This window comes from Podarcis bocagei (genome assembly GCF_964188305.1).
Source record: "Podarcis bocagei genome assembly, chromosome: 13".
Taxonomy (NCBI): Eukaryota; Metazoa; Chordata; class Lepidosauria; order Squamata; family Lacertidae; genus Podarcis; species Podarcis bocagei.
Window position 1 is genome coordinate 51,094,076 of NC_138138.1, and position 25,241 is coordinate 51,119,316.

Here is a 25,241-nt window from a genome sequence, read left to right on the forward strand (position 1 = left end):
CTCCACCACCATCGTTCTGCCCGGACGCTGAGGTCCAGTGCCGAGGGCCTTCTGGCGGTTCCCTCATTGCGAGAAGCCAACTTACAGGGAACCAGGCAGAGGCCCTTCTTGGTGGTGGCACCTGCCCTGTGGAACGCCCTCCCACCAGATGTCAAAGAGAGCAACAACTACCACCAGACTTTTAGAAGACATCTGAAGGCAGCCCTGTTTAGGGAAGCTTTTCATGTTTAATATTTTAATATTCTGTTCGAAGCCACCCAGAGTGGCTGGGGAAGCCCAGCCAGATGGGCAGAGTATAAATAATAAATAATTATTATTGTTATTGTTGTTATTATTATTATTATTATTATTATTATTATTATTATCATCATCATCATCATCATCTCAAACCTAACTGGACACACCGGGGATTGAACCCAAGGCAGGTGAAGCAGATGCTCAACCACTGAGCCCTTTTCTTAGCCTAATCTACTTCGCAAGACTGTTGTGGCATGGGCACTGCTCCAAGTTCCTCCGAGAAAGGGACAGAAATGAAATTACTAATTGAAATGTATTTGGTGAAAAATAAATGCAACACCACATTGAAAAGCACGTGAATTCAAGACTCCATTGAAAGGGCGGAGAGATTCTCTTGCTTAATTTTGCAGTGCAGTTTTCGCCTCTCGCTGGCCTTGGGCAAACTCTCGCCTCTGCACCTCACCAGTCATTCTAGGCCAATAAACAGGATCAGTGTTCACGTTCCTTCGCTTCTTAACTGTTTATAGGCACAAGTCTTCTAGACCCCGTGACTAAAGCATAGACCTGGGGCAAGGGTGTCAAGAACGGGAATTGCAGGAGGCAGATATAGAAATATAATTGAGGTTTTTCAAAATTTTACAGGGTGGTACTCCACTAAACGTTACTCAGAGCAGCCCTGTCAAAACGAATGGACCAAATTTAAGTCATATTTCAGTGGGTATACTCTGAATTAAACTTAGTTGAATACCACCCAGTTTTTAATTTTGCAGCTTTGAAATTCATTCTGGCATTTAATGACCTTGGACCCACACATCATTCTCCCATTGCTGCCAGGTGGTCAACTTTTATTAGATCTCGCAGCGCCTTTTCTTGTAAAACTCTTACATTCATTCCCAGTTTGCCTTTGGAAACGGATTGCTGTCTCCCCCTAGTTTATGGCTGTTTCGCCGTGTTGTTTCTTGTGTGGGGGTGTGTCTGCTTTTAACAGCTGCTTTATCGTTTTTTTGTTGCTTATATTTTAAATCTGCAAGTTATATTTCCTGAACAGCAGCGTATCAATAATCAGAAATAGAATCAAAGCACGCCAGAGTTGTCAGGGGAGATTTGCGGGGGGGGGGGGGGGAGAGAGAGGGAAACCAATCAGGATGTGGAAGGAAGCAACACAACATGGGTGTTTGTTTTTTCACCCATTTTTATTATGATCAAACCTAGAAAATAACTTGGCAAATATTTCCTGAGAGAGAGATTCTTGACCCTATTTGTTTCCTGGTGAGGAAGTGAGATGAGGGTCTTCGCAGGGAGCAGGTGGGGCCGGATGCTGTAAACTGCAGAATTTTCTGGCAGCCGTCCAATACCTAGAGGGGGGTTTTTCAGAGGAAGACAACAAACCTGAGGAATGAATCCATAGATCAAGCTGAAGGACTTCTATTATTAAGATTACTGACCCCTTCCAGGTGCTGGCTCTATTCCGCTGACCTAGCAGTGGCTCAATAACCCCCCTGCCCAGTTATTTGTGTTGCTAGTTCACACTGTGCATCGTAACAGTGTCCGTACTGACCCATCCCCGTTGTCCATTTTTTTTATCGTTTCCTGTTCACCCTCAGCTTCCTCCCTTCTGCCCCAGATTAATTTGCTTCTTTTCACATTTGGCTGCCTCTCTGCGTTTTGTTTTCTTTTGCCCCTGTTGGCAATTTCCCATAACCCTCTCTGCTGCAGCAATATTGGCCATTCTCCCAATTCCCCCTCTTTCTTCAGCCGTTGCTCCAGAATCTTTTGTTACGGGATGACAAGGGTCATTTCCCATCAATTCTGTCTCCCTTCAGCTCCTTTCCCATTCAGGGTTTTTTGTTGTTGTTGTTGTTTTTTGCACTCTTAAAGAACTGTTGTCAAGTCTACGAAGAGCCAGTGGGGAGACGTGTCTTTGGTCTTACGACCTCATGCCACCATCTTTATCGAGGGGTGTCTGAGAAACCCTCAATGTTTTCAGGAAGGAACCTATGTCAGAATTAGCAAGACCTAACTGGAGCAGGGAAATGGGTGTCATGATGCGCAGTGTTGGGTCAGAGGCCGAAGGTCCGGAACGTTCTTTGGTTAGGAAACCGTCCAAGATGGCTGGTCGCAGGTGCAAGGGCTAGGGAGTAAAAGCAAAGAGGCAAAGGTGACAAGGACCATTTCTTGTCACAAAGTCGAGCAAGGCTGTCTCCTCTGTGGGTCGAAACTGAGCACCCGAGGGTTGAAGGTCACTAAACATTGCTTCTGGCTGCAGGCGCTGAACGCCATGGGGGTTAAGAGGCCCTGACAAGATGGCAGCTGGAACCCGAGGGAAACGTTTGTTTTTAGGCGAGGGCCTGAGTTATCCAGGGGGCAGGTTCGGGCCTGCTCGCTTCCAGAAAACCACCAAGCAGCGCTGCAGTTATTGCCAGAGGAGGGGGTCGTAGTGTCTCACAGCTTCAGGGCAGGAGTTTGCTGGTGGCGAATCGGCACTGGCGCGGGATTCAAGATGGCGCCAGGGTGCCAAGCAAGGAAGTGAAGGCCAAGGCTTGCCGGGAGAGCTCTGCCACGCACTCACGCATCTCCCGGGCGGCGGGCGGCGAGGGGTAGTGCAGGGCAGCCCCCTTGACCGAGAGGACGGCGTCCTTCAGGGCCTGGCAGAGGGTGCTGCTCGCCGCCCCCACCCTCGCCCGCACGGTGGCAGAGGACGCCAGGCGGGACACGGTGTCCCCCACAAAGACCAGTTTGTGCGCCGTGACGATGACGAACTTCCCGTGGGGCACGAAGACCCAGGGGGGCTGGTGGGCCCCGGCGCTGGCCAGGAGCGCCTCGATGGCCGAGAGCAGGGTGGTGTAATGCGTCTGGCACTGCCCCGTGTAGAACTGCAAAAGCTGGCTGTCCTCGGGGGAAGGCGGAGCCTATAAACCGAAGAGAAAAAGGTTAGACGGCTGCCATTTTGTTCACTCTGGCTGTGTGTTTGTGTGCATTATTTTTTTAGAGACGAGAGATGGCTGCCTACTTCCTTCGCCTGGAAAATCTTTCCCGTTGGGCGCCAGAGAAACATGTCTGTGTGCAATTCTGAAAATTCAAGCAGATCAAACATGGGGAGACTTATTTAAGTGGCATGGTTTTTACAACAGAACAAAAATCTCCCTCATTGGCACAAGAGAAGACTTGAGGGGGGCAATTTGATGGTTTTGAGGCCAAGGACCTCAAAATTCCCTGATGCTCTTCTCTGTTCCTCGCTGCTGCTGCCAGCTCCCACCTCCAGTTTCCCATAATGCCCCTAGAACTACCCTAGCTGCCATGCCAGAGGATCTCTTGCATTGCACATGTCAGAGGAACCAAGTGAGGAAGAGATCTGGGCTTCTTCCTTGTGGGGGGGGGGGGGACAGGAGCCTCAGGTCCTCCATAGCCTCACATCAGGCCCTCGGGTCTCTCTCTAGGCCATGCCCCTCCTTACCACACTCTCCTCAAGTGCTTCCATGTGGCTGGAATATGGCTTTCTAAGATGAAATTAAGAGTCTGTGGCTGCCTCCACTTGCTGCCTCTGGCCCTGGAACATGGCCCCCAAGCTGTCAAAAAGGCCCCACTTCTTGCTTGTGTCTTATTTGGGGCCTTCCTGGCTGGAGGACGCCAAAGTTTTCACCGGGAGGAAGAGCCGAGCAAAATCCTGGTCTACATGAGGCTTCAGTGGGAGCTAACTGCCTCATCTGTAGCCGCCTTATTGTATGTGTGTCTCCTTGGCTCTTGGGACATAACCAAGTGCAGTTATGTAGCATCCCTCCCAGGGCATTATGGGAAATTCAAGATGGCAGCCGCCTTCCCCCTCTGCCTGCTTATATTTTAAGGGTGCATGTGTGTCATGCACACTGCTGGACCAAGAGTGTGGTTTGTGGGAAGACCATCTTAGAACCCCACCTCTAGGTAAAGGACCCCTGGACGGTTAAGTCCAGTCAAAGGCGACTATGGGGTTGCGGTGCTCATCTCACTTTCAGGCCAAGGGAGCCAGTGTTTGTCCACAGACATCTTTCCAGGTCATGCGGACAGCAGGACTAAATCACTTCTGTCACAAAGAGACACTGTGATGGAAACCAGAGCGCGCGGAAATGCCGTTTACCTTCCCGCCTCAGCGGTACCTTTTTATCTACTTGCACTGGCGTGCTTTAGAACTGCTAGGTTGGCAGGAGCAGGGACAGAGCAATGGGAGCTCACCCCGTTGCGGGGATTCGAACCGCCGACCTTCTGATCGGCAAGCCCAAGAGGCTCAGTGGTTTAGACTGCAGCGCCACCCAGGTCCCACCCCACCTTGGCCTTGGCAGAGTCTCTTCACGGTCTCAGCTCTCCTTTGGGGGGGGACCCCAAAAAAACCAAGAGGCCTGCCTCACAGGGAGGACAAATTTCATAAGGAAATGCTGGCATCCGTCCCCAGCCTAAGCTGAAGACATTAGTACATTTTAAAAAGCGAGACGTACCATTTCTTCCGCCTGGGCTGTGTCTCCAGAAAGGGCGAGTCCGAGGCTTCCTTCAGAAGTTGTAGCTTTGGGCTGGGTTTTATCTGCTCCCTAGGAAGGAAGGAAGAGGCAGGATTGTGGGTATGTGTGCAAGGGAAGTGGAACAGAAAGCTTAGAAGGTGATGAAGTGTTGGGTCTCCCAAGAAGATCAAATTTCGTATCAAAAGATCCAGAAAATGCCATCAGTAACACAACACAGAAGCCAGCCACATATCCAGTACATTCAGGTAGCCTTCACAGGTCCTTGCAACTTGTTCCTGCTGCTTTATGCCTTATTATGGTTTGACCCTGTCCCCCCACCCCTTTCCCAGTCTCCTTGAGAAACGTAATGGTCTCATGTTTGGCGGGAATGTCCATGCCTTTTGGGGGGGGGAGTCTTTTATCTGACCTCCAAAATTGCTACACAATCTAGCTATCCACACAGAATGAGACCCTCTGCTCAGAGATCTGCCTCCTCAGACATATAATGTATTTATCTCTGTTTGTTTTAAGAGTTTTACCAATTTTATCTGTGTTTTATTGATCTTGTATATATTGGTTTTGGTGACAGTTTCATAACTTTTGCTGTTTCACAGGTAGTTTTATTTATTAGAGCTTTGTGATTAAGCAATGTACAAATCTTTCTTTCTAAATATTTTTTTAAAAAAACACGCCATGTAAATGATGCACAGTTGAGCTTTTTTGCCACGGATTTTGGGTGAAGACCACAGAAACGTGGTGGTGGCGATAATACTTTTAATGGTTCTTGGGAGATGGAAGCAGAACTGAGGCATAGCTTTGCTGCAAATGTGGCTCAGGTGTTTTAAAATCTGCTTCAGCCGTCAAGACACCCAAGGGATTGCATTTCATGAGGATGCTATGTTTAGAGAACGCTGATCCCATTTCCCAGGATCCCTTGGGATTTTCAGAGTGAGGATACAGTGATGGAAAAACCTGGATTTCTGCCTGCCATTCAGCAGTTAAGCAGATTTAGCTTTCCCCATCACTATCCTGGAAAATCACCGCCACTTACTGAACTTCACTGAAAGAACAATAATGTGAGGGTTTGATTAGCTGCTTGTGCGTGAAAACGTGCTCCCTCAGAGTTTGTGCGCCCCCACAAACCTCCGTGTGTGACGGAGCTCCTCAGACATGTCTGCTCTAGTCACTAGTAGAGTCCGACAGTGGCTGTCTGCGGAAGCGTTTCCAGCAAAGAAGTTCCTTAACGGAAACGCGTCTCCTGGACTCACGGCGTGACAGTTTCCTGCGAGGTATGGGTCTCCCTATGGGAGACTCCGATACCTCCCCACTGTTCTCGCTGGAAGCCTCCCTGAGCCCTCCCTCCTGCTCGCATTCCCTCAGAGACCCACTCCTCCCCCTGCTGGTCCCTGCTTCAGCAGTTGAGTCTCTTTCATCCTGCCTGAGTCCCTCCACCACCTGATGCTCTGATGGCAGTTCCCTGACATCCACCTCCCCTCCAGGGCCCCCCTCACCCCCTCCCAATTCCTCCCCCCTGGGAGGTGAAGGGCTAAAACCCCGAAACGAATCTTCCTCATCTTCTGACGTCTCGAACAATTCTCTCCATCGATCGTCGTCCTGGCCAGCTGAATCCTCCTCCTCTTCAGAATCTGGGAACCCCTCCAACTCCTCTTCCTCGTCGGTGGTGGCAAAGTATTCCCTTCGGAACCTCGCTACAGGCTGAGGTTTACGTGGGAACCTCTGATGAAAAGTCTCTATTAAAACCTCGTCATTGACATCCTCTGCCCTAACCCAGGTGTTTTCCGACTCCGGTTCCCCTTCCCACATTACCAAATACTCTACTTGATCTCCCTTCCACCTGGAATCGAGGATCTCCGCTACATGGTAGCTGTGTTCCTTCTCCTCCATTGCTGGTCCCCTAGTGACCCTCCCCTCACTGTCTCCTCTATACGGTGACAGCAACGACCTGTGAAAAACTGGGTGCAGCTTCATGTGGTTCGGTAACCGGAGCCTGAAAGCCACTGGATTGACCTGCTGTATGACTTCAAACGGACCCAGCCTTTTGGGTCTTAATTTCTTACAACCTCCTTTGAATGGCAACCCTTGGGTTGACAGCCACACCTGGTCCCCCACCCTGATGCTTTCACCTTCCCTTCTGTTTTTGTCTGCTTGCCTCTTATATTCCTCCTTAGCCCTGTTTAAGTTGAGTTGGAGCTGGCGATGGATCGCTTCCATTTCTTCCACGAACTGTTCTGCAGCTGGAACGCTCCAGTTCTCCCCCTCCCCCCCAGGGAAGGCTCTGGGATGGCACCCGTGATTAGCCAAAAAGGGGCTCATCCCCGTGGACACGTTCTCTGCATTGTTGTAGGCAAATTCTGCCAACGCCAGCTTCTCCACCCAATCATTCTCTCTGTCATTAACATAACACCTCAAATATTGTTGGAGAACCCCATTTGCTCTTTCCGCCTGCCCGTTGGTTTCAGGATGACGGGCCGTCGAGAAATTAACCTCTACATGCAGTAAGCTCATGAGCTTCCTCCAGAACCTGGAAGTAAATTGTTTCCCTCGGTCTGAAACCACCCTCAAGGGGGCGCCATGCAACCTAAACACATTCTCTACAAACAATTTGGCGGTTTCTTCTGCTGTAACCGCATGTGAGCAGGCTATGAAGTGGGCCATTTTAGTTAACAGGTCTACTACAACCATGATGGCTGTTTTCCCTCTAGACCTTGGCAGATCAGTCATGAAATCTATTGCCACTGCTTCCCACGGTCTCTCAGGTGTGGGCAGTGGTTCTAATAAACCAGCCGGCGCCTGCCTCTCCCCCTTGGCTCTTTGGCATTGTTCACACCCTCTCACATACTCCCGCACATCTTCCCTGACCTTGGGCCACCAAAATTCCCTGGTAACCAGCCACATGGTTTTGTGTTGCCCAAAGTGCCCTGCTGTGGGGCTATCGTGCAGCTGCTTGAGTACTTTCTCCCTCAATTCCCCTTCAGGTATATATAACGCTCCCTTATAATACAATGCCCCATTTCTCTCCTCAAAACCACCGGGTTTGTCTTCCTCCCCTCTGAGATCCCTGAGTTTCCCCTGGGCGTATGCATCCTGCACCGTACCCTCTACCAATTCCCTTTGCCCCACCAAAGTCCCCCCACACACCCAGCGGTCCTCTGGAATGATATGGGTTTCTTCGGGTGCTCCCTCCCCCTCCAAATATTCAGGTTTGCGTGAGAGAGCGTCCGCCCTAACATTCTCTGGGCCTGGCACATAACAAATCTCAAAGTTAAATTTGGAGAACTCTTGGGCCCATCTCAACTGCCTTTGGTTGAGCACTCGCGCCGTTCTCCAGTACTCTAGATTTTTATGGTCCGTGCACACTTGCACTTTATGTTGTGCACCAACTAGCAGATGCCTCCATCTCCGGAACGCCTCATGAATAGCAAGCAGTTCTCGGTCGTACACCGTGTAGTTCCTCTCGGATTTGTTCAGCTTCCGCGAGAAGAAGGCACACGGACGCCACTCCGACTCCTCCTTCCCCGGCTGCAGAAGAAGCACCGCCCCTATGGCTCTGTCAGATGCGTCTGTTTCAACCCTTAGCTTCTTTCGTAAATCCACATGCAGAAGTTGTTCTTCAGAGGCGAAGGCCCTTTTCAGTTCCTCAAACGCTCGCTCCGCCTCCGCCGTCCATACAAACTTCTTCTTACTGCTGAGACAGTCAGTGATGGGCGCCGTCAGATGGGCGAAGTTGCGGATGAACTTACGATAAAAGTTTCCAAACCCTAGGAACCTCTGCACATCCTTCTTGGTTTTGGGTGTTTTCCATTCCAGCACTGCCTGTACCTTGCCGGGATCCATGGCCAATCCCTTGTCTGACAGGCGGTACCCCAGGAATTCCACCTCCTTGGTATGGAACCGACACTTCTCCAGTTTGACCCACAGCCTGTTGGCTTGCAGTCTGCTCAACACTTCTCTGACGTCTCTCACATGTTGCTCCTCATTCTCAGAATACACCAACACATCATCTAGAAAGGCAACGCAATTCTTGTAGAGCAAAGGGCCCAGCACGTGGTTCATAAAAGATTGAAAACACGCGGAGCCTGCTTGTAATCCAAATGGCATAACGAGGTATTCAAACGCCCCCAAAGGGGTAAACATGGTGGTTTTCCATTCATCCCCTTTCCTTATGCGTATCAGGTTGTACGCCCCCCTTAGATCCAGCTTTGTGAAAATCTTTCCCTTCCTCACCATGGTCAAAATATCATCAATTCTGGGCATAGGGAACGCCACCGGTTCAGTCACTGCATTCAGCCGCCTAAAATCACATACAAGTCTCGGCTTGTCCGTATTTTTTTTGTCCACAAAGAACACTGGGCTCCCCCCTGCTGCTTTGGACTCTCTGATGAAGCCTCTCTTCAGGTTCTTGTCAATGAACCCTCGCAACTCCTGCATTTCCCTGTCTGACATGGCATACAACTTGCCCACGGGAAGCTGTGCTCCAGGGAGTAAATTGATCTGACAATCAAAGGGTCTATGAGGTGGTAGTTGGTCAGCTTCCTTCTCGCTGAACACGTCGCTGAGATCTGCATACTGTGGTGGTACCTTCACCTTCCCCATTACTTCAGTCCCTGCTAGGGTGGCTTGGGCCCCTACTGAACCCTTCTCCCCTTTGCAGTGTTCTAGGCAATGTGCTGAACCAAAGGACACCACTCTTTGATGCCAGCCAACCAGCGGATCATGTAGAGCTAGCCAGCTCATTCCCAAAATAATGGGAGCGCCTCCCAGGGTGGCCACATTAAACGCTATCAGTTCTGTGTGCCTTGCCACCCTCATTATCATTGGGACAGTCTGCAAGCGGACTCCTCCTCCCAACAACTCCCTGCCATCAATCGTGGTCACCTGCAGGGGGTTGCTTAAAGGGATGGTCTGTATCTGGTGTTCAGCAGCAAACTCCTTGCTCATAAAATTGCAGGAGCTGCCTGAGTCCAATAGCGCCTTTATTTTTAGGGGGTGCCCATTCTGCAGCTCTAGCGACACTTCAATCACTAGAGCAGGTCGAGGAGCTTCTGGCACGGGCACTTTCACTGCTCTTTGGCCTGGCTGCAGTGCCCCAATTGTGGCAACCAGGCGTTGGCTTTTACCTGCTCCGCTCCCCCTTCTTCTCCCCCCTCAACAGCTCCCACCATCCCTTGCCATTCCTTCCTCTGGGGGCAGACTCTGGCAAAGTGGCCTGGCTGTTGGCAGAGATAGCATTTCCGGGGGCCCTTTCCCTCCTTCTTAACTCCCTCGCTGGTTTTTGAAAATGCGCGCGCGCGCGCTGTTCCGATTTCCATCGGCTCTGCCGGCGGGAAAGCTGGCTCAGGAATGTCTGGAATGCGGAACTCCTTCCAACGTTCCCCTCTCCCTTCCCGCCTCTCCAAGGCTCTTGCCTCCTGCCGCGCTCCTATGGTCAGCGCAGATTTGGTCAGCTGATCCATAGACTCCGCCCTGGGGCTCCGTGCCAGCTCGTCTTTCACCCCCGAAGAAAGACCTTCTTCAAATAGCATTTGAACGGGTGCCGCCGATAAATCCCAACTCAGTCTGTGAATCAGCATGGTAAACTCAGTCCAATATTCACGGACAGATCGACTCCCCTGCTTACAAGCCATTAGCTGTCTGCGCACCACCCCTTCCTCAATATCGCTGGAAAACATGATATCCATTGCACGAAAGAACTTCATTGTGTCCTTTAGTATGTCATTGTGCGTTGCCATTAGGGGTCGAACCCAGTCTCTAGCCCCTTTCTCAAGATGCCCAATTACAAAAGCAACTCGCGATTCCTCATCAGGGAACTCATCGAACTGCACATTAAGGGCATATTGCATCTCTGTCCTAAAAGCATGGTAGTCCTTGGGGTCCCCCCCAAATTTCTGCACCAATCCTGGTACCTTTCTGGGGAGTTGAGTGGCTCTCCCCTTCTTGTCTGCATCCTGAGCCCTTCTCTCCTCCAGCCTCGCCGTCTGCAGGGCCAGTTGAACCTCCAACGCTCGGTATCTATCTTCCAAGCTTGGACCAGCTCCAGCCCCTGCTCCTCCGGTTCCGGTTGGTTCGCTCATGATGCCTTCTCTTGCACAGGCAGCGTACAAAGACTGTCGGACTGCTGTGAGGGTTTGATTAGCTGCTTGTGCGTGAAAACGTGCTCCCTCAGAGTTTGTGCGCCCCCACAAACCTCCGTGTGTGACGGAGCTCCTCAGACATGTCTGCTCTAGTCACTAGTAGAGTCCGACAGTGGCTGTCTGCGGAAGCGTTTCCAGCAAAGAAGTTCCTTAACGGAAACGCGTCTCCTGGACTCACGGCGTGACAGTTTCCTGCGAGGTATGGGTCTCCCTATGGGAGACTCCGATACCTCCCCACTGTTCTCGCTGGAAGCCTCCCTGAGCCCTCCCTCCTGCTCGCATTCCCTCAGAGACCCACTCCTCCCCCTGCTGGTCCCTGCTTCAGCAGTTGAGTCTCTTTCATCCTGCCTGAGTCCCTCCACCACCTGATGCTCTGATGGCAGTTCCCTGACAAATAACAACAGCAGTACAATTAAACCGATGAAAACAATTAATTTCAGTGCAGGAAAAGAAATGATTTTTGTGTGTGAGAGCCTTGTCGGATCAAATGCAAACCTAGAGCGACGATGAAGGGGTTTCTGATCCTGCCTTGGCCCTGGGGTCAAAGGCTGACCTACACACATTGCAGCAAGCCGTTCGCCGCTGAACTCACCTTAAGGTGAACGTAGTCATATTCCTCCGCCAGCCGGATCCCCTCGTATTCGTTGTGCCCGTCATCTGCGACTTGCTCCAGCTGCTCTCCTGCCCCAAGGCCCCCCAGCCGGGGTGGGGGCGGGGGCAGAGGGCGGTCCTGGATGCTCCCTTTCCGCACAATACTCGGGGACGGCGGCGGGGGCTCGACGGAAAGCCGTTCCTCGCTGGGAAGGGCAGGTAGGGGGCGCCGCGACAGGCTTTCTGCCGAGGGCAAGCGGGGTCTCGAAGGGGGTCCTGGATCCCGCAAGCTCAGTCCCTGCAGTGCCCCCTCGAGGGGCGGGGAGCCGGGCGCCAGCAGAGGGACGTCGTAGATGCCCCCGTCCTCTTCCTCCTCTCCGCCTCCCGCCAACACTTCTTCCGGCGACTCGTACAAGTTCAGCAAGGCCGAGGCACGGCGCAGGTTTGAAGGGGTGGCATAGACGAGGGGCCCCTCTGGGCCCCCGTCATCCGCCTCCCCCTCCTCCTCTGGACCGGTGGGCTTCTTGAAGGCGAGGGGCACGTCGTAGGGGTCGTCGGAGGGTGGAGGGGCTGAGGGCTGAGGGGCAACGCGGGCCACTTTCTTCGGGCAAGGGGAAGGCGAGTCGTAGGTGTCGGACAGAGAGTCTCGGATCAGGGAGGAGGGGACGTCGTAAACCTGAGGAGCACAGAAGAATAGGAATGATGATGACGACAAAGGAGAGAGAGAACGAGGTTTAAGGTTCTGGGTGGAAACGCCCAACTTTGGGTTCATATCCATCACTTTTTAGAACGTTGCCTGGAGTGCACTGTTTCACGAAGGGAGTGAGGAGTTGCACCTCTGAGTGTTTCTTCACATCAAAATCTCCTCACCTGTTGAAAACCTGCCAGCTTGTGAGAAGGTTCGAGGCTTCACCTATTTGTGAGGACACACACACACAGCTCCTGTCCCTTTTTGCTCTGCTTACCAACTCCGCTTACCTGCCAACCCTGTTTCCCAAACACCTGGCCTGCCCTTTCTCCCTTTACACCTCACCCCTCCTCTCGCCCAACCCCCCACAACCCTTTTTAAAGAGGGGGTGGCGCTTCAGAGAGGGGTTTGCCAAACAGCTTGCCTGGGCCACCTGCCCCACTCCCCCGTTCCTTGCTTGCCTGCCTTTCTGCTGTCACTCTGGATTCAAACTCTAGCATGACAACAGCCTTACGTTTCTATGTATATAGGAAAAGGTGTCTTATCTGGAGATATGGGGAAGTGTTTGGATATATACAACCCCCTAACATCAGACTGAAAGGGTAGCCTCCCAGGAATTCTGTACTATGTTTAATCAACTCCAGGAAACAAGAGAGAAAGAAGAAGAACAACAGATTTGGGAGGGAGGGGATTTCTGGATCGTTGACAAGAGGGGTGGCAAACTCTTGGCAGTTGGGGGGTGTATATCTCATCATGGGCAAACCTCCAAGGGCCACAGGTAGGGTGGGTAGGGTCAGAGGGGGGGAAACCCTGCAAAGAACTGGTGCACATAGAATTGAACCCCACCTCTCAGTGAGTGTCACCTGCCCACTGGAGTGATGCCAACTGATTGACAAGTGGGCATGCCTTTGAAGATATAGCCTTGTGGGCCAAACCGATACCCCTGGTGGGCCATGACTGACCCATGGGCTGCAAGTTGCCCACCCCTAATAGGGACACTTCTGACCTAGATGGAGCAACGGTGTAACTTGGTATACAATAGCTTTTGACGTTCCCACCATTTTAAGTATTCGCTCCTGGCTTCCTGATCCCAAACAAATTCTCCTTGAAGAGACGCCCCCCCCAACCCCAAAGAGCCCCACGGCAGATGTCTGCAGCCTGTTCCCCCAAAATACTGCCCCCATCCTTTGGCACAGACCCACACACTCGGCACCCCCAAACTCAAGAGTGTATCTCTTACATTCAGCCCTTCAGGTCCACTGGCCCCCTCTCTAACCAACTCCACCTGCCACTCCCCACCAAGCTTTCGTCCATCTAGGGCAACCTCTGCCTCAGCTGAGGGGCTGAAAAGGACACTGGTTTGGTCCGGAGACAGCAGTCTCCGCATTTGGGCTGAGATACAGTTACCCTCAGAGACCGGCACAGCCGCAGCTGTCTTTAGCAACAGACGGGTCCAGCTGTCCACAAAGGCAGCTCTCCAACGGAAGGGGGATGCTTGACAGCAGGCAGCCGAATCCCAGTTGTCTTAAATGGCACGGTTATCAAATGCATCTTCCCACCCACAGCTTGGGCTACAAGGCAGGGCCTTCACCCTTGGGAAAAGGTTAAAACAGGACTCTGGGTGGGGGAAGCCCTGGGGGCTGAGGGATTAATGGGCTAGATTTCGAACGAATGTACTGCTAGTGCGACAAAGCGGAAGGCTCTTATTAGCCTTACTACTGCGACACTGCATACAAAAGCGTCGTTGAGTTGGAAGGGACCCCTGAGGGTCATCTAGCCCAACCCGCCGGCAACACAGGAATTGTTGATGCTTTGCAATGGCTCCCTGCCCCAACCAGCCTTCAGTCAGAAACAGGGGTCCTCAAACTTTGGCCTGCAGGCACCCAGCAAACTGAAACCCTCTTTCCAACTGAAAAATGCTGCTTCTGCCATCTGCAGTCCCTGTGCCAATTCTACAGGCAGTGTGGCGCTGTGGCCGGAGTGTCAGACGACAGCCAAGAAGACCTGGCTTCAAATAATAATAATAATAATTTAATAATAATACTCCGCCCATGTGACTGGGTCTCCCCAGCCACTCTAGGTGGCTTCCAACCAAATATTAAAAACAATACAGCGTCAGACCTAAACAGGGCCACCTTCAGTTGTCTTTTAAAAGTAAAATAGTTGTTTATTGCCTTGACATCTGCTGGGAGGGCGTTCCACAGGGTGGGTGCCACCACCGAGAAGGCCCTCTGCCTGGTTCCCTGTAACCTCACTTTTCGCAGCGAGGGAACCACCAGAAGAGCCTCGGCGCTGGACCTCAGTGTCCGGGCTGGAAGATGGGGGTGGAGACGCTCCTTCAGGTATACAGGACTGAGGCCAAATCATCCATGAAGCTCCTAGTCACACGCCTTCTCCCCAGCCTACCTCTCAGGGTTGTTGAGAGGACAGAAGAGAGAGGGATAAACCGTGTGCATAGCTCCGATCTCCTTGAAGGGATTGTGATTTTAAAAAACGTGTTAATTAACTAAACACAGTACGCCATCACGGTCAAGGATAATGCAGCCAGCCGCTCGGATTTCATCGTGCAATTCCCCCAGTGAGTGTAAGCACTAACCTCAGCAGGGTCGCCGTCTCGTCTGGTGCTGCGAGGCACCCTATAGATCCCCTCGGGGGGCAGAGGGCAGGGTCTGGCGGGTGGTGGCACCTCATAAACCTGGGGGCGGAGGAGGAAGAGAGAGAAATCAAACCAGGATTGACAAAAGGAAGTTGTGGCGTCATCCTGAGGTTCATGGTTGGGATTGTTTTGCGGTAACGAAAGCCAGCCACCACAAGTCGTGAGATTTGGCCGTAGTCCCAGAGGAATGCCTTAAGAGCAACCTTCGCCAACCCGGTGCCCTCCGGGTGTTTTGGAAAACAACACTGGCAGGAATGACTTACAGAGGCTTATAAGGCTGAAAATTCTACCTTTTTACAGAAAAATTAAATAGGACAAAGGGAATAATGTAAGGTAAAAACGGGGAAATTACAAATGTGACGATACAGCAAAGAAATAAAGAAACCATGAGGTGGGAAGGGGGGAGGTCGATGAGCTCAAATGTGTTTGAACTTATGTGAAAAAACAAAGATTGTATTTATATGTTATAAAATGGAAAATCAATAAATATCGTTTTTTTAAAAAAAGGGAAAACAACTCCCACTGGCCTCAGCCACGTTGAGGGCCAAAACATCTGGTGGGGGAAGGCTGCTTTAAATAAATTTACTCCAGAGAGGTCCGGAGGGCGGCAACATGAGAACAGGGCCTTTTCTGTGGTGGCTCCCCATTTGTGAGACAATCTCCCCAGGGAGGCTTGCCTGGCTCCTTCATTATACACCTTTAGGCACCAGGCAAAAACGTTCCTCTTCAACCAGGCCTTTGGCTGATTTAATATTCCACGGCCTTTTAAATGTGTTGTGGACGGGGGAATTATTGGTTCGTCATTGTTCTTATTTTTCACTGCGTACTTTGTGTTTGTTATATTTGTGTTGTGCACCACCTCGAGATCTAGGGGTAAAGTATACAATTTTAATTAATAACGACAAGAATGTCAAGGGGAGGTGGCAGGGCTAAAGGGGGCGTGGCTAAAAGAGAAGGGGTGGAGCTAAGAAACCAGTAGCTGCACACACCCACCCACACCCTGGGTTACACCTAGTGGAATATTGGCCTCGAATCTCAAGGTTCGCTGTAGTTTGGGGTTCTAGGGAATAGTGCTCAATCTATTGCAGAGGGTCCAAAATTTGATTTCTGACAGCAGCTCCAAGCAGGGCCCAGGAGAGATTCCCCGTCTGAAATTCTGGAGAGTCAATAAACAAATTCCTCACCTCCTGCTCCTCCTTCCTGTGCCCCCTCCTCCTCCGCTCATCTTGGGGCGCTTCGTAGGCCGTCCCGGCCGCCGCCGCTGCCGCCTCCTTCCTGGGCACTTGGTAGACGTCCGCTGGGACGTGGTTCCGGCGAGGGGTGGGCCCTGGAGACCCCGGCTCGGGGAGGACTCTGACCCGGTTGGCTGGCACAATCCCCTGCTGGCCGTGCAAGGAGCACAGGTGCCAGCCCTCCAGGCCCGGGGCTTCGGGCTGCAGCAGGACCATCAAGTCGCCCTTGCGGAAGGAGAGCTCGTCCGGGCACTCGGCGGCGTTGTCGTACAGGGCGCGGCAGAGCTGGGCCTGGCGGAAGCAGAGGGCAGGTCAGGCATCCCTCAAAATGCTGACGAAGTCACTACATCTCTATATGAGCTCACAGAATCACAGAGCTGGAAGGGACCACGAGGGTCGTCTAGCCCCACCCCCTCATAGCTGTCAACTTACAGATTTGAAAACCGTCCCCTCTCCGCTGGGAAGCGCTGAGCAAAGGCGAGTCCCCAGGCAACGCGGCCGATTTGATTGGCACAAGGCATGCAAGCTCCACCCCCCAGTCGTTCTTAAGACTCCTTATTGGGTGAGCAACACAGCCAAGCAACACAGTTGGAGCCTCCCTCCTCCCTGGCCGGCAGGGAGGGAGGGAGAGGAGCTGCTTCCTTTGAAACCCGGGAAATTTAAGGGACATCATCAATAAGGGACAGCAGCGTGACACAGCGTTGGGATAAGGGACTTTCCCGCCAAATAAGGGACGGTTGACAGCTATGCACCCCCTGCAATGTAGGAATCTTTTGCCCAACGTGGGGCTCGAACCCACAACCCTGAGGTTAAGAAGAGTCTCCTGCTCTGCTAACTGAGGTGTATCTTCTTCACAAAACTCCACATATGCCAACTTGACTGCTTCAATCTGCCCAACTTGCTCTGGATGTCCCCTAATACTTGCTCTGCATTGAATATTTGTTCCATTTGTGTGGCAGTGCCTAGACTTTGGAACTCCCTGCCTCTTGACATCATCAGGAAGGCTCCTTCGCTGCACTCTTTTGGGCGCCTGCTGAAAACATTTCCGTCTAGGCGAGCCTACCCAGATATGTGGAACGCTGGCGTGTGTTTTGATATGCTTTTAGCTTTCTGTTGTTTTTAATTATTTTTCGAATCGATGTTCTTCCCTCTTTTTGCTAACTGCTTTGAAGTCCACCTCTTCCCAATCAGGCAGTGTATACATTTAAAGAAACAAAAAGGTGAAATTATATCCCAGTACAGACTGCAGTCTTCTCCCAGGGATGTGCAAATCACACACACACACAGAGAACCTGAGAGGTTCTTGAGGGTCTGCCTAGCCAGTGTGTTTCTCAAACTTGGGTCCCAAGTTGCTGTTGGACTACAACTCCCATCATCCCTGTCCACTGGTCCTGCTAGCTAGGGATGATGGGAGTTGTAGTCCCAACGGCAGCCAGGACCCCAGCTTTCAGAAACACCCTGCATTTCACAACCACCATCAGATGCTACCAGGAAGCACATGAGGAAGGCACAAAGACCACACACACCCTTCCACGCTGTTTGTCCCTGGCTGCCCTGACGCAGGGAGGTTGCATTTAGCTCCAAGGCCTTTGATAAGGCAGCGTCAACAGAAAGGTGGAAAGGGGTCGCTGCCTCAAACAAAAGACCTGGCTTGCTTAAGCGCCATAAAGTTTGATCAGCGCCAGAGAGATGCCTTCGGGAGGGTGGGTCAGTTCTTGATTTGGCCCCAGGCACTTGAGCGTACCCAGGAGAGGCAAACGCCCAGACTTGCCTGGTCGGTGGTAGTTTTAAGGACGTAACACGCAGCCGTAAGGACAGGCCAGCCCACAGCCAGATGGGCACATGCTGTCCTTTTTGGGGGATGCCCAGACACAGCGAGACTCAGCAGGAAACAAACCCTTAGCGTACAACCCTGTGTCCAAGACAGGCGCTCGAAACTTCACCTACGGATCAACAGCGACACAGAGTCTATACCCCCTCTTCCTGACTCCGCACAACCCTAAAAATGACTCGGGATTCACCTGCCTGGAGACAGATCGTTCCCCCAAAAGAGGACACAAGCTGCGCTGCCTTTGCAATCTGCAATGGTGCAATGTCTGTGTCCTTATAGACCGCAACCCCCATCATCCCTGGCTCTTTGTCGTGCCGGCAGAGCCCCATGTTGGGTGAGAGATTCCTTCATTACAGGGGGTTGGACTGGATGACCCTCAGAGTCCCTTCCAACTCTACAGTCCTGTGATTCTATACTTTGTGGTTCTATACTCCTTGGCTGGGAGCTGGAGAACCCACCCATTCGCCACATGGGATATATTGCATCACAAGGGTTGTCCCTCAATCCAGGGTGTCTCCCAGACAGAGCTGTTCCAAATGCAGATGTTCACACTGTTGCGTTAACCCTGGATAGCGAAGATCCCAGATGCCGGTAACCCAGTTAGTTAGATGCAGCCCAGGAAGTGATAAATGAGCTCTGGGCGAGACCCCTATCCGGTGCGGAGCAAAGCATTCTCTCCAACACTCTCGCTTTCGCCACCCAAATCCCCCTAAATCCCAGGCTGCCATCTGTTTCTCCCAAGTCGTAGCTTATAATTCACGGCCACCCGCACAGGCAGGCAAAAGTCCAAATGTGGCAGGGACTTCTGGAGGGGGCGACCGGCTAAGCGGAAGTGCATGCAGACACAAAGAGACACAAACAGACACACAAAACAGGTACAGCCCTCCCTGCCTTTTGGAAGTTGGGCTCTGCCACTTTAAAGAGCAGAGAGTTGCAGAGCAGGATTCAACCCCCCCCCAAAACATTCTGAAGTGGTATAGTCCAAGGAAGGCTGTACCATGATTTATTTTTGGATGCATGCATCTGCCTTCCCTTTTTAATACTGCCCACTTGAGACTCTTCCTGGGGTGGAAGAGCTCAACAGATGCCTTCCTAAGAGGGGGATTTTATCCAGTCGTACCTTGGATCTTGAACACCTTGGCTCCCGAACAAATTGGCTCCTGAACGATCGAAACCCGGAAGTGAGTGTTCCAGTTTTCGAATGATTTTCGGAAGCCAAACGCCCGGTGTGGCTTCCGATTGGCCGCAGGAGGTTCCTGCGGCTAATCAGACGCTGTGCTTTGATTTTCGAACATTTTGTAAGTTGAATGGACTTCCGGAACGGGTTCCGTTCGACTACCAAGGTACGACTGCACTGCTCAGAGATATATATACCCATTTTCCAGATGGTATTTGCATTTCGCAACACAAATTGGCAGCCAGGCTCCACAGTAAAGTTGCCTCATCTATCAGTCAGAGCACATTAGTAAGAGATGCTACTGAACATGCATATTCACACTCCGAATGACTTGCAAATGTGAACATTCAAATCCCAAAGGAGGGATGTGACACTGAATCCGTGAAATCTTCGAGACTTTGGGTTTGTTTTTTGCTGAAATGACTGATTCATCTGTAAATCCCTCACTCCCACAACTTTGAAAAGCAGTGGGTTGTATCCAATGCTCAAAAGAAGACCCATTGAAGTTAATGGCTATGACTAACTTAGGTCCATTCATTCCAATGGGTCAGCTCTGTGTAGGGTTAGCAGTGACCTTTACATTATGCGCAAAAAAGGGGGCATTTTATTGTGTTGCTGATCCCTTAATTAAAATTTAGGAAGAGTTTCTGGGGGGCGGTGGCAGATAAAACAGCCCTTAGGGCGCCAGATCCCTGTCGCTACTGCTAACTTGCTTTCCAGTCAAACCAGTTCCGAAAGTGGCCTACGACAATAAAAATAATCAGATTAAAATATAATGCAGATCTTGGCCACTAATAGGATATGCTCCTCCAGTACTGGAGGAGAAATTCAGAGTATTTGGCAATCAAGGGGTGGGGGGTGGGGGGAGGGGGAGGGAAAGAGCCAATTTGGGTGCTGACAGATAATTCTTTGCCAGGGATGATCTCATTAGGGAGATGGGTGCATGACTGCTCTGAAATGAGGGCAATGTTCAAGAAGTTAACATGTGTTTCTCTATAGGGGGAGAGTCCCTGCTGAGGGATCCCTGTCCTTCTCTCTCTCTTTCTTTGGCAATGCTGCAGAAAGTAAGATAAAATAAACTGAGACGTGTCTTGATTTGAGAAAGTTGAAAGACCCGGGGGCTCAAATCTACAAAAGCAGCCAGATTCTCTGCCCCCGAATGTATTAAGTCACATTATTAAGCAAAGACCTACTGAGTATAGTTGGGGACACTTGGCTATTCTGAGCTTCAGCATTCAAACAGGTGCTGGGGCCAAGGCCCAAACGAGCTGAGCAACGCCATCCAATTTCACCTGAAGCAAAATCTCAGGTGAATTTGGGACCCACACACACAGATTAAACATCTGCAGGGAATTGTGAGGGAAATTAAAAATGGTTTTCCATTGGCAAACGTTCCCAGGAGAGGTTTTTTTACAGCTCTGTACTTTTCCCCCTAGTCTTCACTGTTTGTACACCTGGAACCCAGTGACCCCGAAACAAATCTTTTGTCCAAGGTCAAAAGAGCTCTCGATTCCCGATTCAACTCTAGACTTTGCTCTCAGGGCTAGCTAAATATCTGGCTCTCTTTCCTAGCTGAGCATACTTACAGACATGTTGCTTCGCAAAAGGCAGGGTGTCAAACACGGAGAAGTGGAAAAGGAACAACCGCAGACGCAGGAGATTGTGAACGAAGATTACACCTCTGTTCCGCCGGCTTCTGAAAACAATATCCCTGCCTCTAGGTGCATTATTTGTCCATGCACTTGGTTGTTCCGAAACGAAGAAGAGATTCCTGAGAAATTTCTTATATCCTTGAAAAATATATATCCAATGCTTTGGGGATGGAAGAAGCGAGAACAGATCCAAAACAAGAGTTTCTCAAAAAAACAAAAACAAAAAAAGTTGGCAAAGTTGTTGCAAAACACTATCCCAATGCAAAGTGGGAGGGAAAGGTAATTTCCAACCGAACTCAAACACTCCCTGTCCTTTGATTGCTAAGAGTCTGGTTTCTCAGAAGTCCAGCCACTTTCAATTTGCAATTCTCTTTGCCCCACACCCCAGAAGTTTTTGTAAGCCTTCCCAAATCTCTTGGGTCAGCAAAAGCTTCCCAGAAAAACCATCTGAGTAGGCCTGGCTGCTTCCAGGCCGTGCAGGCTGCATGGATTGATGAGGCAGGCAAGGCGAAAGAGTAACAAGTTGGAACATGGGCTTGTGTTGCAACCACAGAGTGGAATTGCAACCCAAAACAGAGGCATTTGCAATACTGTACTTCTCTCCAAAGGTCCTTGTTTAAAAAAAACCTGGCATGCTCAGAAGAACGACCAGGGATTTTTGCATCGTCATGAAATCCAGAAAGCCTGAGCTATTCTTTTCAAGCCAAAAGGCTTGCCAGCAGAAAGTCTGTAGATCCACAGATGCTAACACACTTTCCTACTTATCCAAAATACCATATCCGAAATAGATTAAAAAAGCACACACACACACATCCAGCAGGTCAGTTTTTTCCTGAGAATGCAGGCAGTATTTACCACGTCTTGAAATTTCCAGATGTTTTGCAGACTTTCTCCAGGCCCCAGGACACTAAATTCTTCATTAAATCCTGAGGTTTGATCCAGTTTTTCTCCCAAATAATAATAATAAAAACGTCTGTGTACAAATCCAGCCTGTTTTGCAGAAAGCTCCAAATCGTCAGGAGACGTGAAGCTTGAAAATGCTAATACTGACAAAAATCAAACTTCAAAAATCATGATGTACATTAATGTAAGCTCATTGTCTAAGAAGACCCATGTTTTCTCCCTCAAACTACAGGGGAAATGTAAGATTTGGTGATGGGGGAGATGACACACCGTAATTTTAACTTCTTCAAAGCATGGGGAACTTGATGCTCTTCAGAAAACTCCCAAAATCATTTGTAAACTTTGAGGAATTCCACATGATGTTGTTTCCGCACCCTTTATAATCCAGAAAAATCAGTGTTTTCCCAACAACAACAAAAAGTAATTTGGAGGGCTGCCAAAATCTAGAAAAATAACTTGTTAGCACAAATATTCAATTCAGAATCAGTGTTGACAAATGACAGAGTCCAACATCCAGAAAACGTATACGTGCTGCAACCCCAACCCGAGTGGACACAGATGGACTTTAGAAGTTGAATTAATCTTCAGCATCCAGAAAAAGACTGCACAATCCAGATGAAAAAGCAGCGGATCCAAACCAACTGTACTCCTCTCTGTCATTTGCCATAAGCAAAGTCCAAACAGTCAGCTTGGATAAACTAGACTCCGGCTTTCCATATTAACCTAAAGTAGCAATTTTCTCTCTCAAGACTCCCAAGTTATGTTTTCCCTCTTCTGTGGGTTTAAAATGAGGGATTGGCGGTTTGCTTTCCAGATGCTCTGCATTTTGGAGGGAGACCAGTTCTCTGGAAAGGTCGCAGGTCCATCATTTTTCCTTTCTTTTTTGGGGAAAAAAATATTACTGGCTCTTTCCTACACAAATCTATTTTATGCTGAGGCAGGCAGGCTGGGTTTGCTGCAGGCTTAATTTTTTGGGGGGGGCTCTCTTCCAAGGAAAAGCAGATACCCACACCCACAAATTTAGGGTTTTGGCCTTTTTCCCCTTCGGCTGGGATCCTGGCTCCCACTCAAGCCAATAATAGAAGCGTCCGGCCTGCTCCTTCCTCGCAAGGTAGCAATTTATCAGGCTCAGGGAGCGTCCCAAGTCAGAAAGCAAGTTGCTGGATGGAAACTGGGTAATGGGGAAAGAAAGGAGGCCAGTCGAGAGAAGGAAAATTACAGCTGGCTGGGAGGCAGAAAGTAGGCGACGAAGAGGAAAAGAAGGGGAGGCGAAAGAGGGGACGAGGAGGAGAAAGCAGGGATCAGGTGGAAGGGAGGGAAACGGGCGATCCTGGCGCGCAAAGCGACCCGGGGAAAGGAGGTCGTGGGGAAAGAAAGGAATGAATGAGAGTTGGGGAAGAAAAGCAAAAAGAGGGCAGGAGGTGGAAGCAGAGCGGAGGCTCGTCGAGAACTTCAAAGCGCCTTCTCCATCATTGTCTCCTTCCTTCTTTCTTTCTTTCTTTCTTTCTTTGCTTCCTTCCTTCTCTCCTCGCGCGTCTCTCCTTTCTCTTTCCCTCCCTCCCAGTTTGGGCGAAGGGATTACTTCTTCTCGCTCCCATCTGTCGGAGGGCGAGCGGCGCCCTCGCCTCCTCCTCCCTCTCCCATTTTCTCCTCTTCCCTTCTTTCTCCCTGCAAAAGTCTCGCCTCCCGCCCCCTCTCCGGCTCCGGTATGCCGGATGTGCCACTTCTTCTCCTTTCAGCTTTTGCCACTCTTTCTTTCTTTCTTTCTCTTTCTCTCTTTCCTCCTTCCCGCGGCTGCCGGGAGAATCTCCTCCTCCCTTTCTCTCGCCCGTCCTTTCCTTTCTCTTCTTTCTTTTCTGCTCTCCTCCTTTTGCGATCGGTTCCTTCCTCCTTTTCTTTGCCACCAAAACGTGCTGAGCGCGAGAGAGAGACCTTTAGAAAAAGGGAGAGAGGGGAGGGGGGGAAAGGGCGAAGGAGGGGGAAAAAAGGCAGGCAGCTGGATTTGGCTCCCAGCCCAGCTCCCTCCCCTCCCCGGGCTCACACTCGCGTCTATTCCTTCTCCAGACCCCACCCTCTCTCCTGCCTCCAAGTCCCGGGTCCTAGAGGCTCCGTCCTCCCCGGAAAGAAAGGAAGAAGAAGAAGATCTTGCAAAATCTTAAGGACTAGCGGCACGGTTGGAAGAAGCCGGCAGCTCAAAACATTGGCCCTCTACCTGGGGGCACTGTCATACAGTGGTTCCGCTCCTTCCTCCTGGGCAGTGTCCAGAAAGTGGTGGTGGGGGATGAATGTTCAGACCCCTGGGCTCTCACTTGTGGGGTGCCTCAGGGTTCCGTCCTCTCCCCCATGCTTTTTAACATCTACATGAAGCCGCTGGGAGAGATCATCAGGGGGTTTGGACTGGGTGTCCATCAATATGCGGATGATACCCAGCTCTACCTCTCTTTCAAATCAGAACCAGTGAAGGTGGTGAAGGTCCTGTGTGAGTGTCTGGAGGCGGTTGGAGGATGGATGGCGGCTAACAGATTGAGGCTGAATCCTGACAAGACAGAAGTACTGTTTTAAGGGGACAGGGGCGGGCTGGTGTGGAGGACTCCCTGGTCCTGAATGGGGTAACTGTGCCCCTGAAGGACCAGGTGCGCAGCCTGGGAGTCATTTTGGACTCACAGCTGTCTATGGAGGCGCAGGTCAATTCTGTGTCCAGGGCAGCTGTCTACCAGCTCTACCTGGTATGCAGGATGAGACCCTATCTGCCCGCAGACTGTGTCGCCAGAGTGGTGCATGCTCTGGTTATCTCTCGCTTGGACTACTGCAATGTGCTCTATGTGGGGCTACCTTTGAAGGTGGCCCGGAAACTACAACTAATCCAGAATGCGGCAGCTAGACTGGTGACTGGGAGCGGCCGCAGAGACCACATAACACCAGTCCTGAGAGATCTGCATTGGCTCCCAGTACGTTTCCGAGCACAATTCAAAGTGCTGGTGTTGACCTTTAAAGCCCTAAACAGCCTCGGCCCAGTATACCCAAAGGAGCGTCTCCACCCCCATCGTTCAGCCCAGACACTGAGGTCCAGCGCCGAGGGCCTTCTGGTGGTTCCCTCATTGTGAGAAGCAAAGCTGCAGGGAACCAGGCAGAGGGCCTTCTCGGTAGTGGCGCCCGCCCTGTGGAATGCCCTCCCATCAGGTGTCAAAGAGATAAACAACTACCTGACATTCAGAAGACATCTTAAGGCAGCCTTGTTCAGGGAAGTTTTTAATGTATGACATATTAATGTATTTTTGGTCTTTGTGGAAGCCACCCAGAGTGGCTGGGGAAACCCAGCCAGATGGGCAGGGTACAAATAAATTATTATTATTATTATTATTATTATTATTATTATTATTATTATTATTATTATTGCAAACACATCTGCCCAAAGCATCCTGGGAACTGTAGTTTGCCCCTCGTAGAGCTACATTTCCCCCCAGAAGGATGGGAAAAGAAAAGAAAGAATCCTATGGAATCTCGAGGACTACAGCAGCCCATTTGGCAGAAGCTGACCCAAAGCTTCGGCTGTTTACGCACTATGCCGTTAAAGCACACCCCTCCCTCCGATGTAACCTGAAGCGTCTGTAACCCGAGGTACCACTGCACAAATATCTGTGGTCAGCAGGAGGCTA

The 25,241-nt window shown here is 50.8% G+C and overlaps 1 protein-coding gene across 1 annotated transcript; it reads right to left on the bottom strand.

Annotated features, from left to right (window-relative positions):
• Window positions 1–1,411: 1,411 nt before the first annotated feature.
• On the bottom strand, window positions 1,412–23,618 carry EFS (embryonal Fyn-associated substrate). Its single transcript, XM_081167932.1, has 6 exons — window positions 20,617–23,618; window positions 15,975–16,313; window positions 14,731–14,829; window positions 11,448–12,122; window positions 4,704–4,793; window positions 1,412–3,146 (listed from the first exon to the last, which is right to left on the bottom strand). Exons 1-6 carry the CDS (start codon window positions 20,620–20,622, stop codon window positions 2,733–2,735), a joined length of 1,623 nt encoding a protein of 540 aa, XP_081024058.1. The 5' UTR covers window positions 20,623–23,618; the 3' UTR covers window positions 1,412–2,732.
• Between the last annotated feature and the right edge of the window lie 1,623 nt (window positions 23,619–25,241).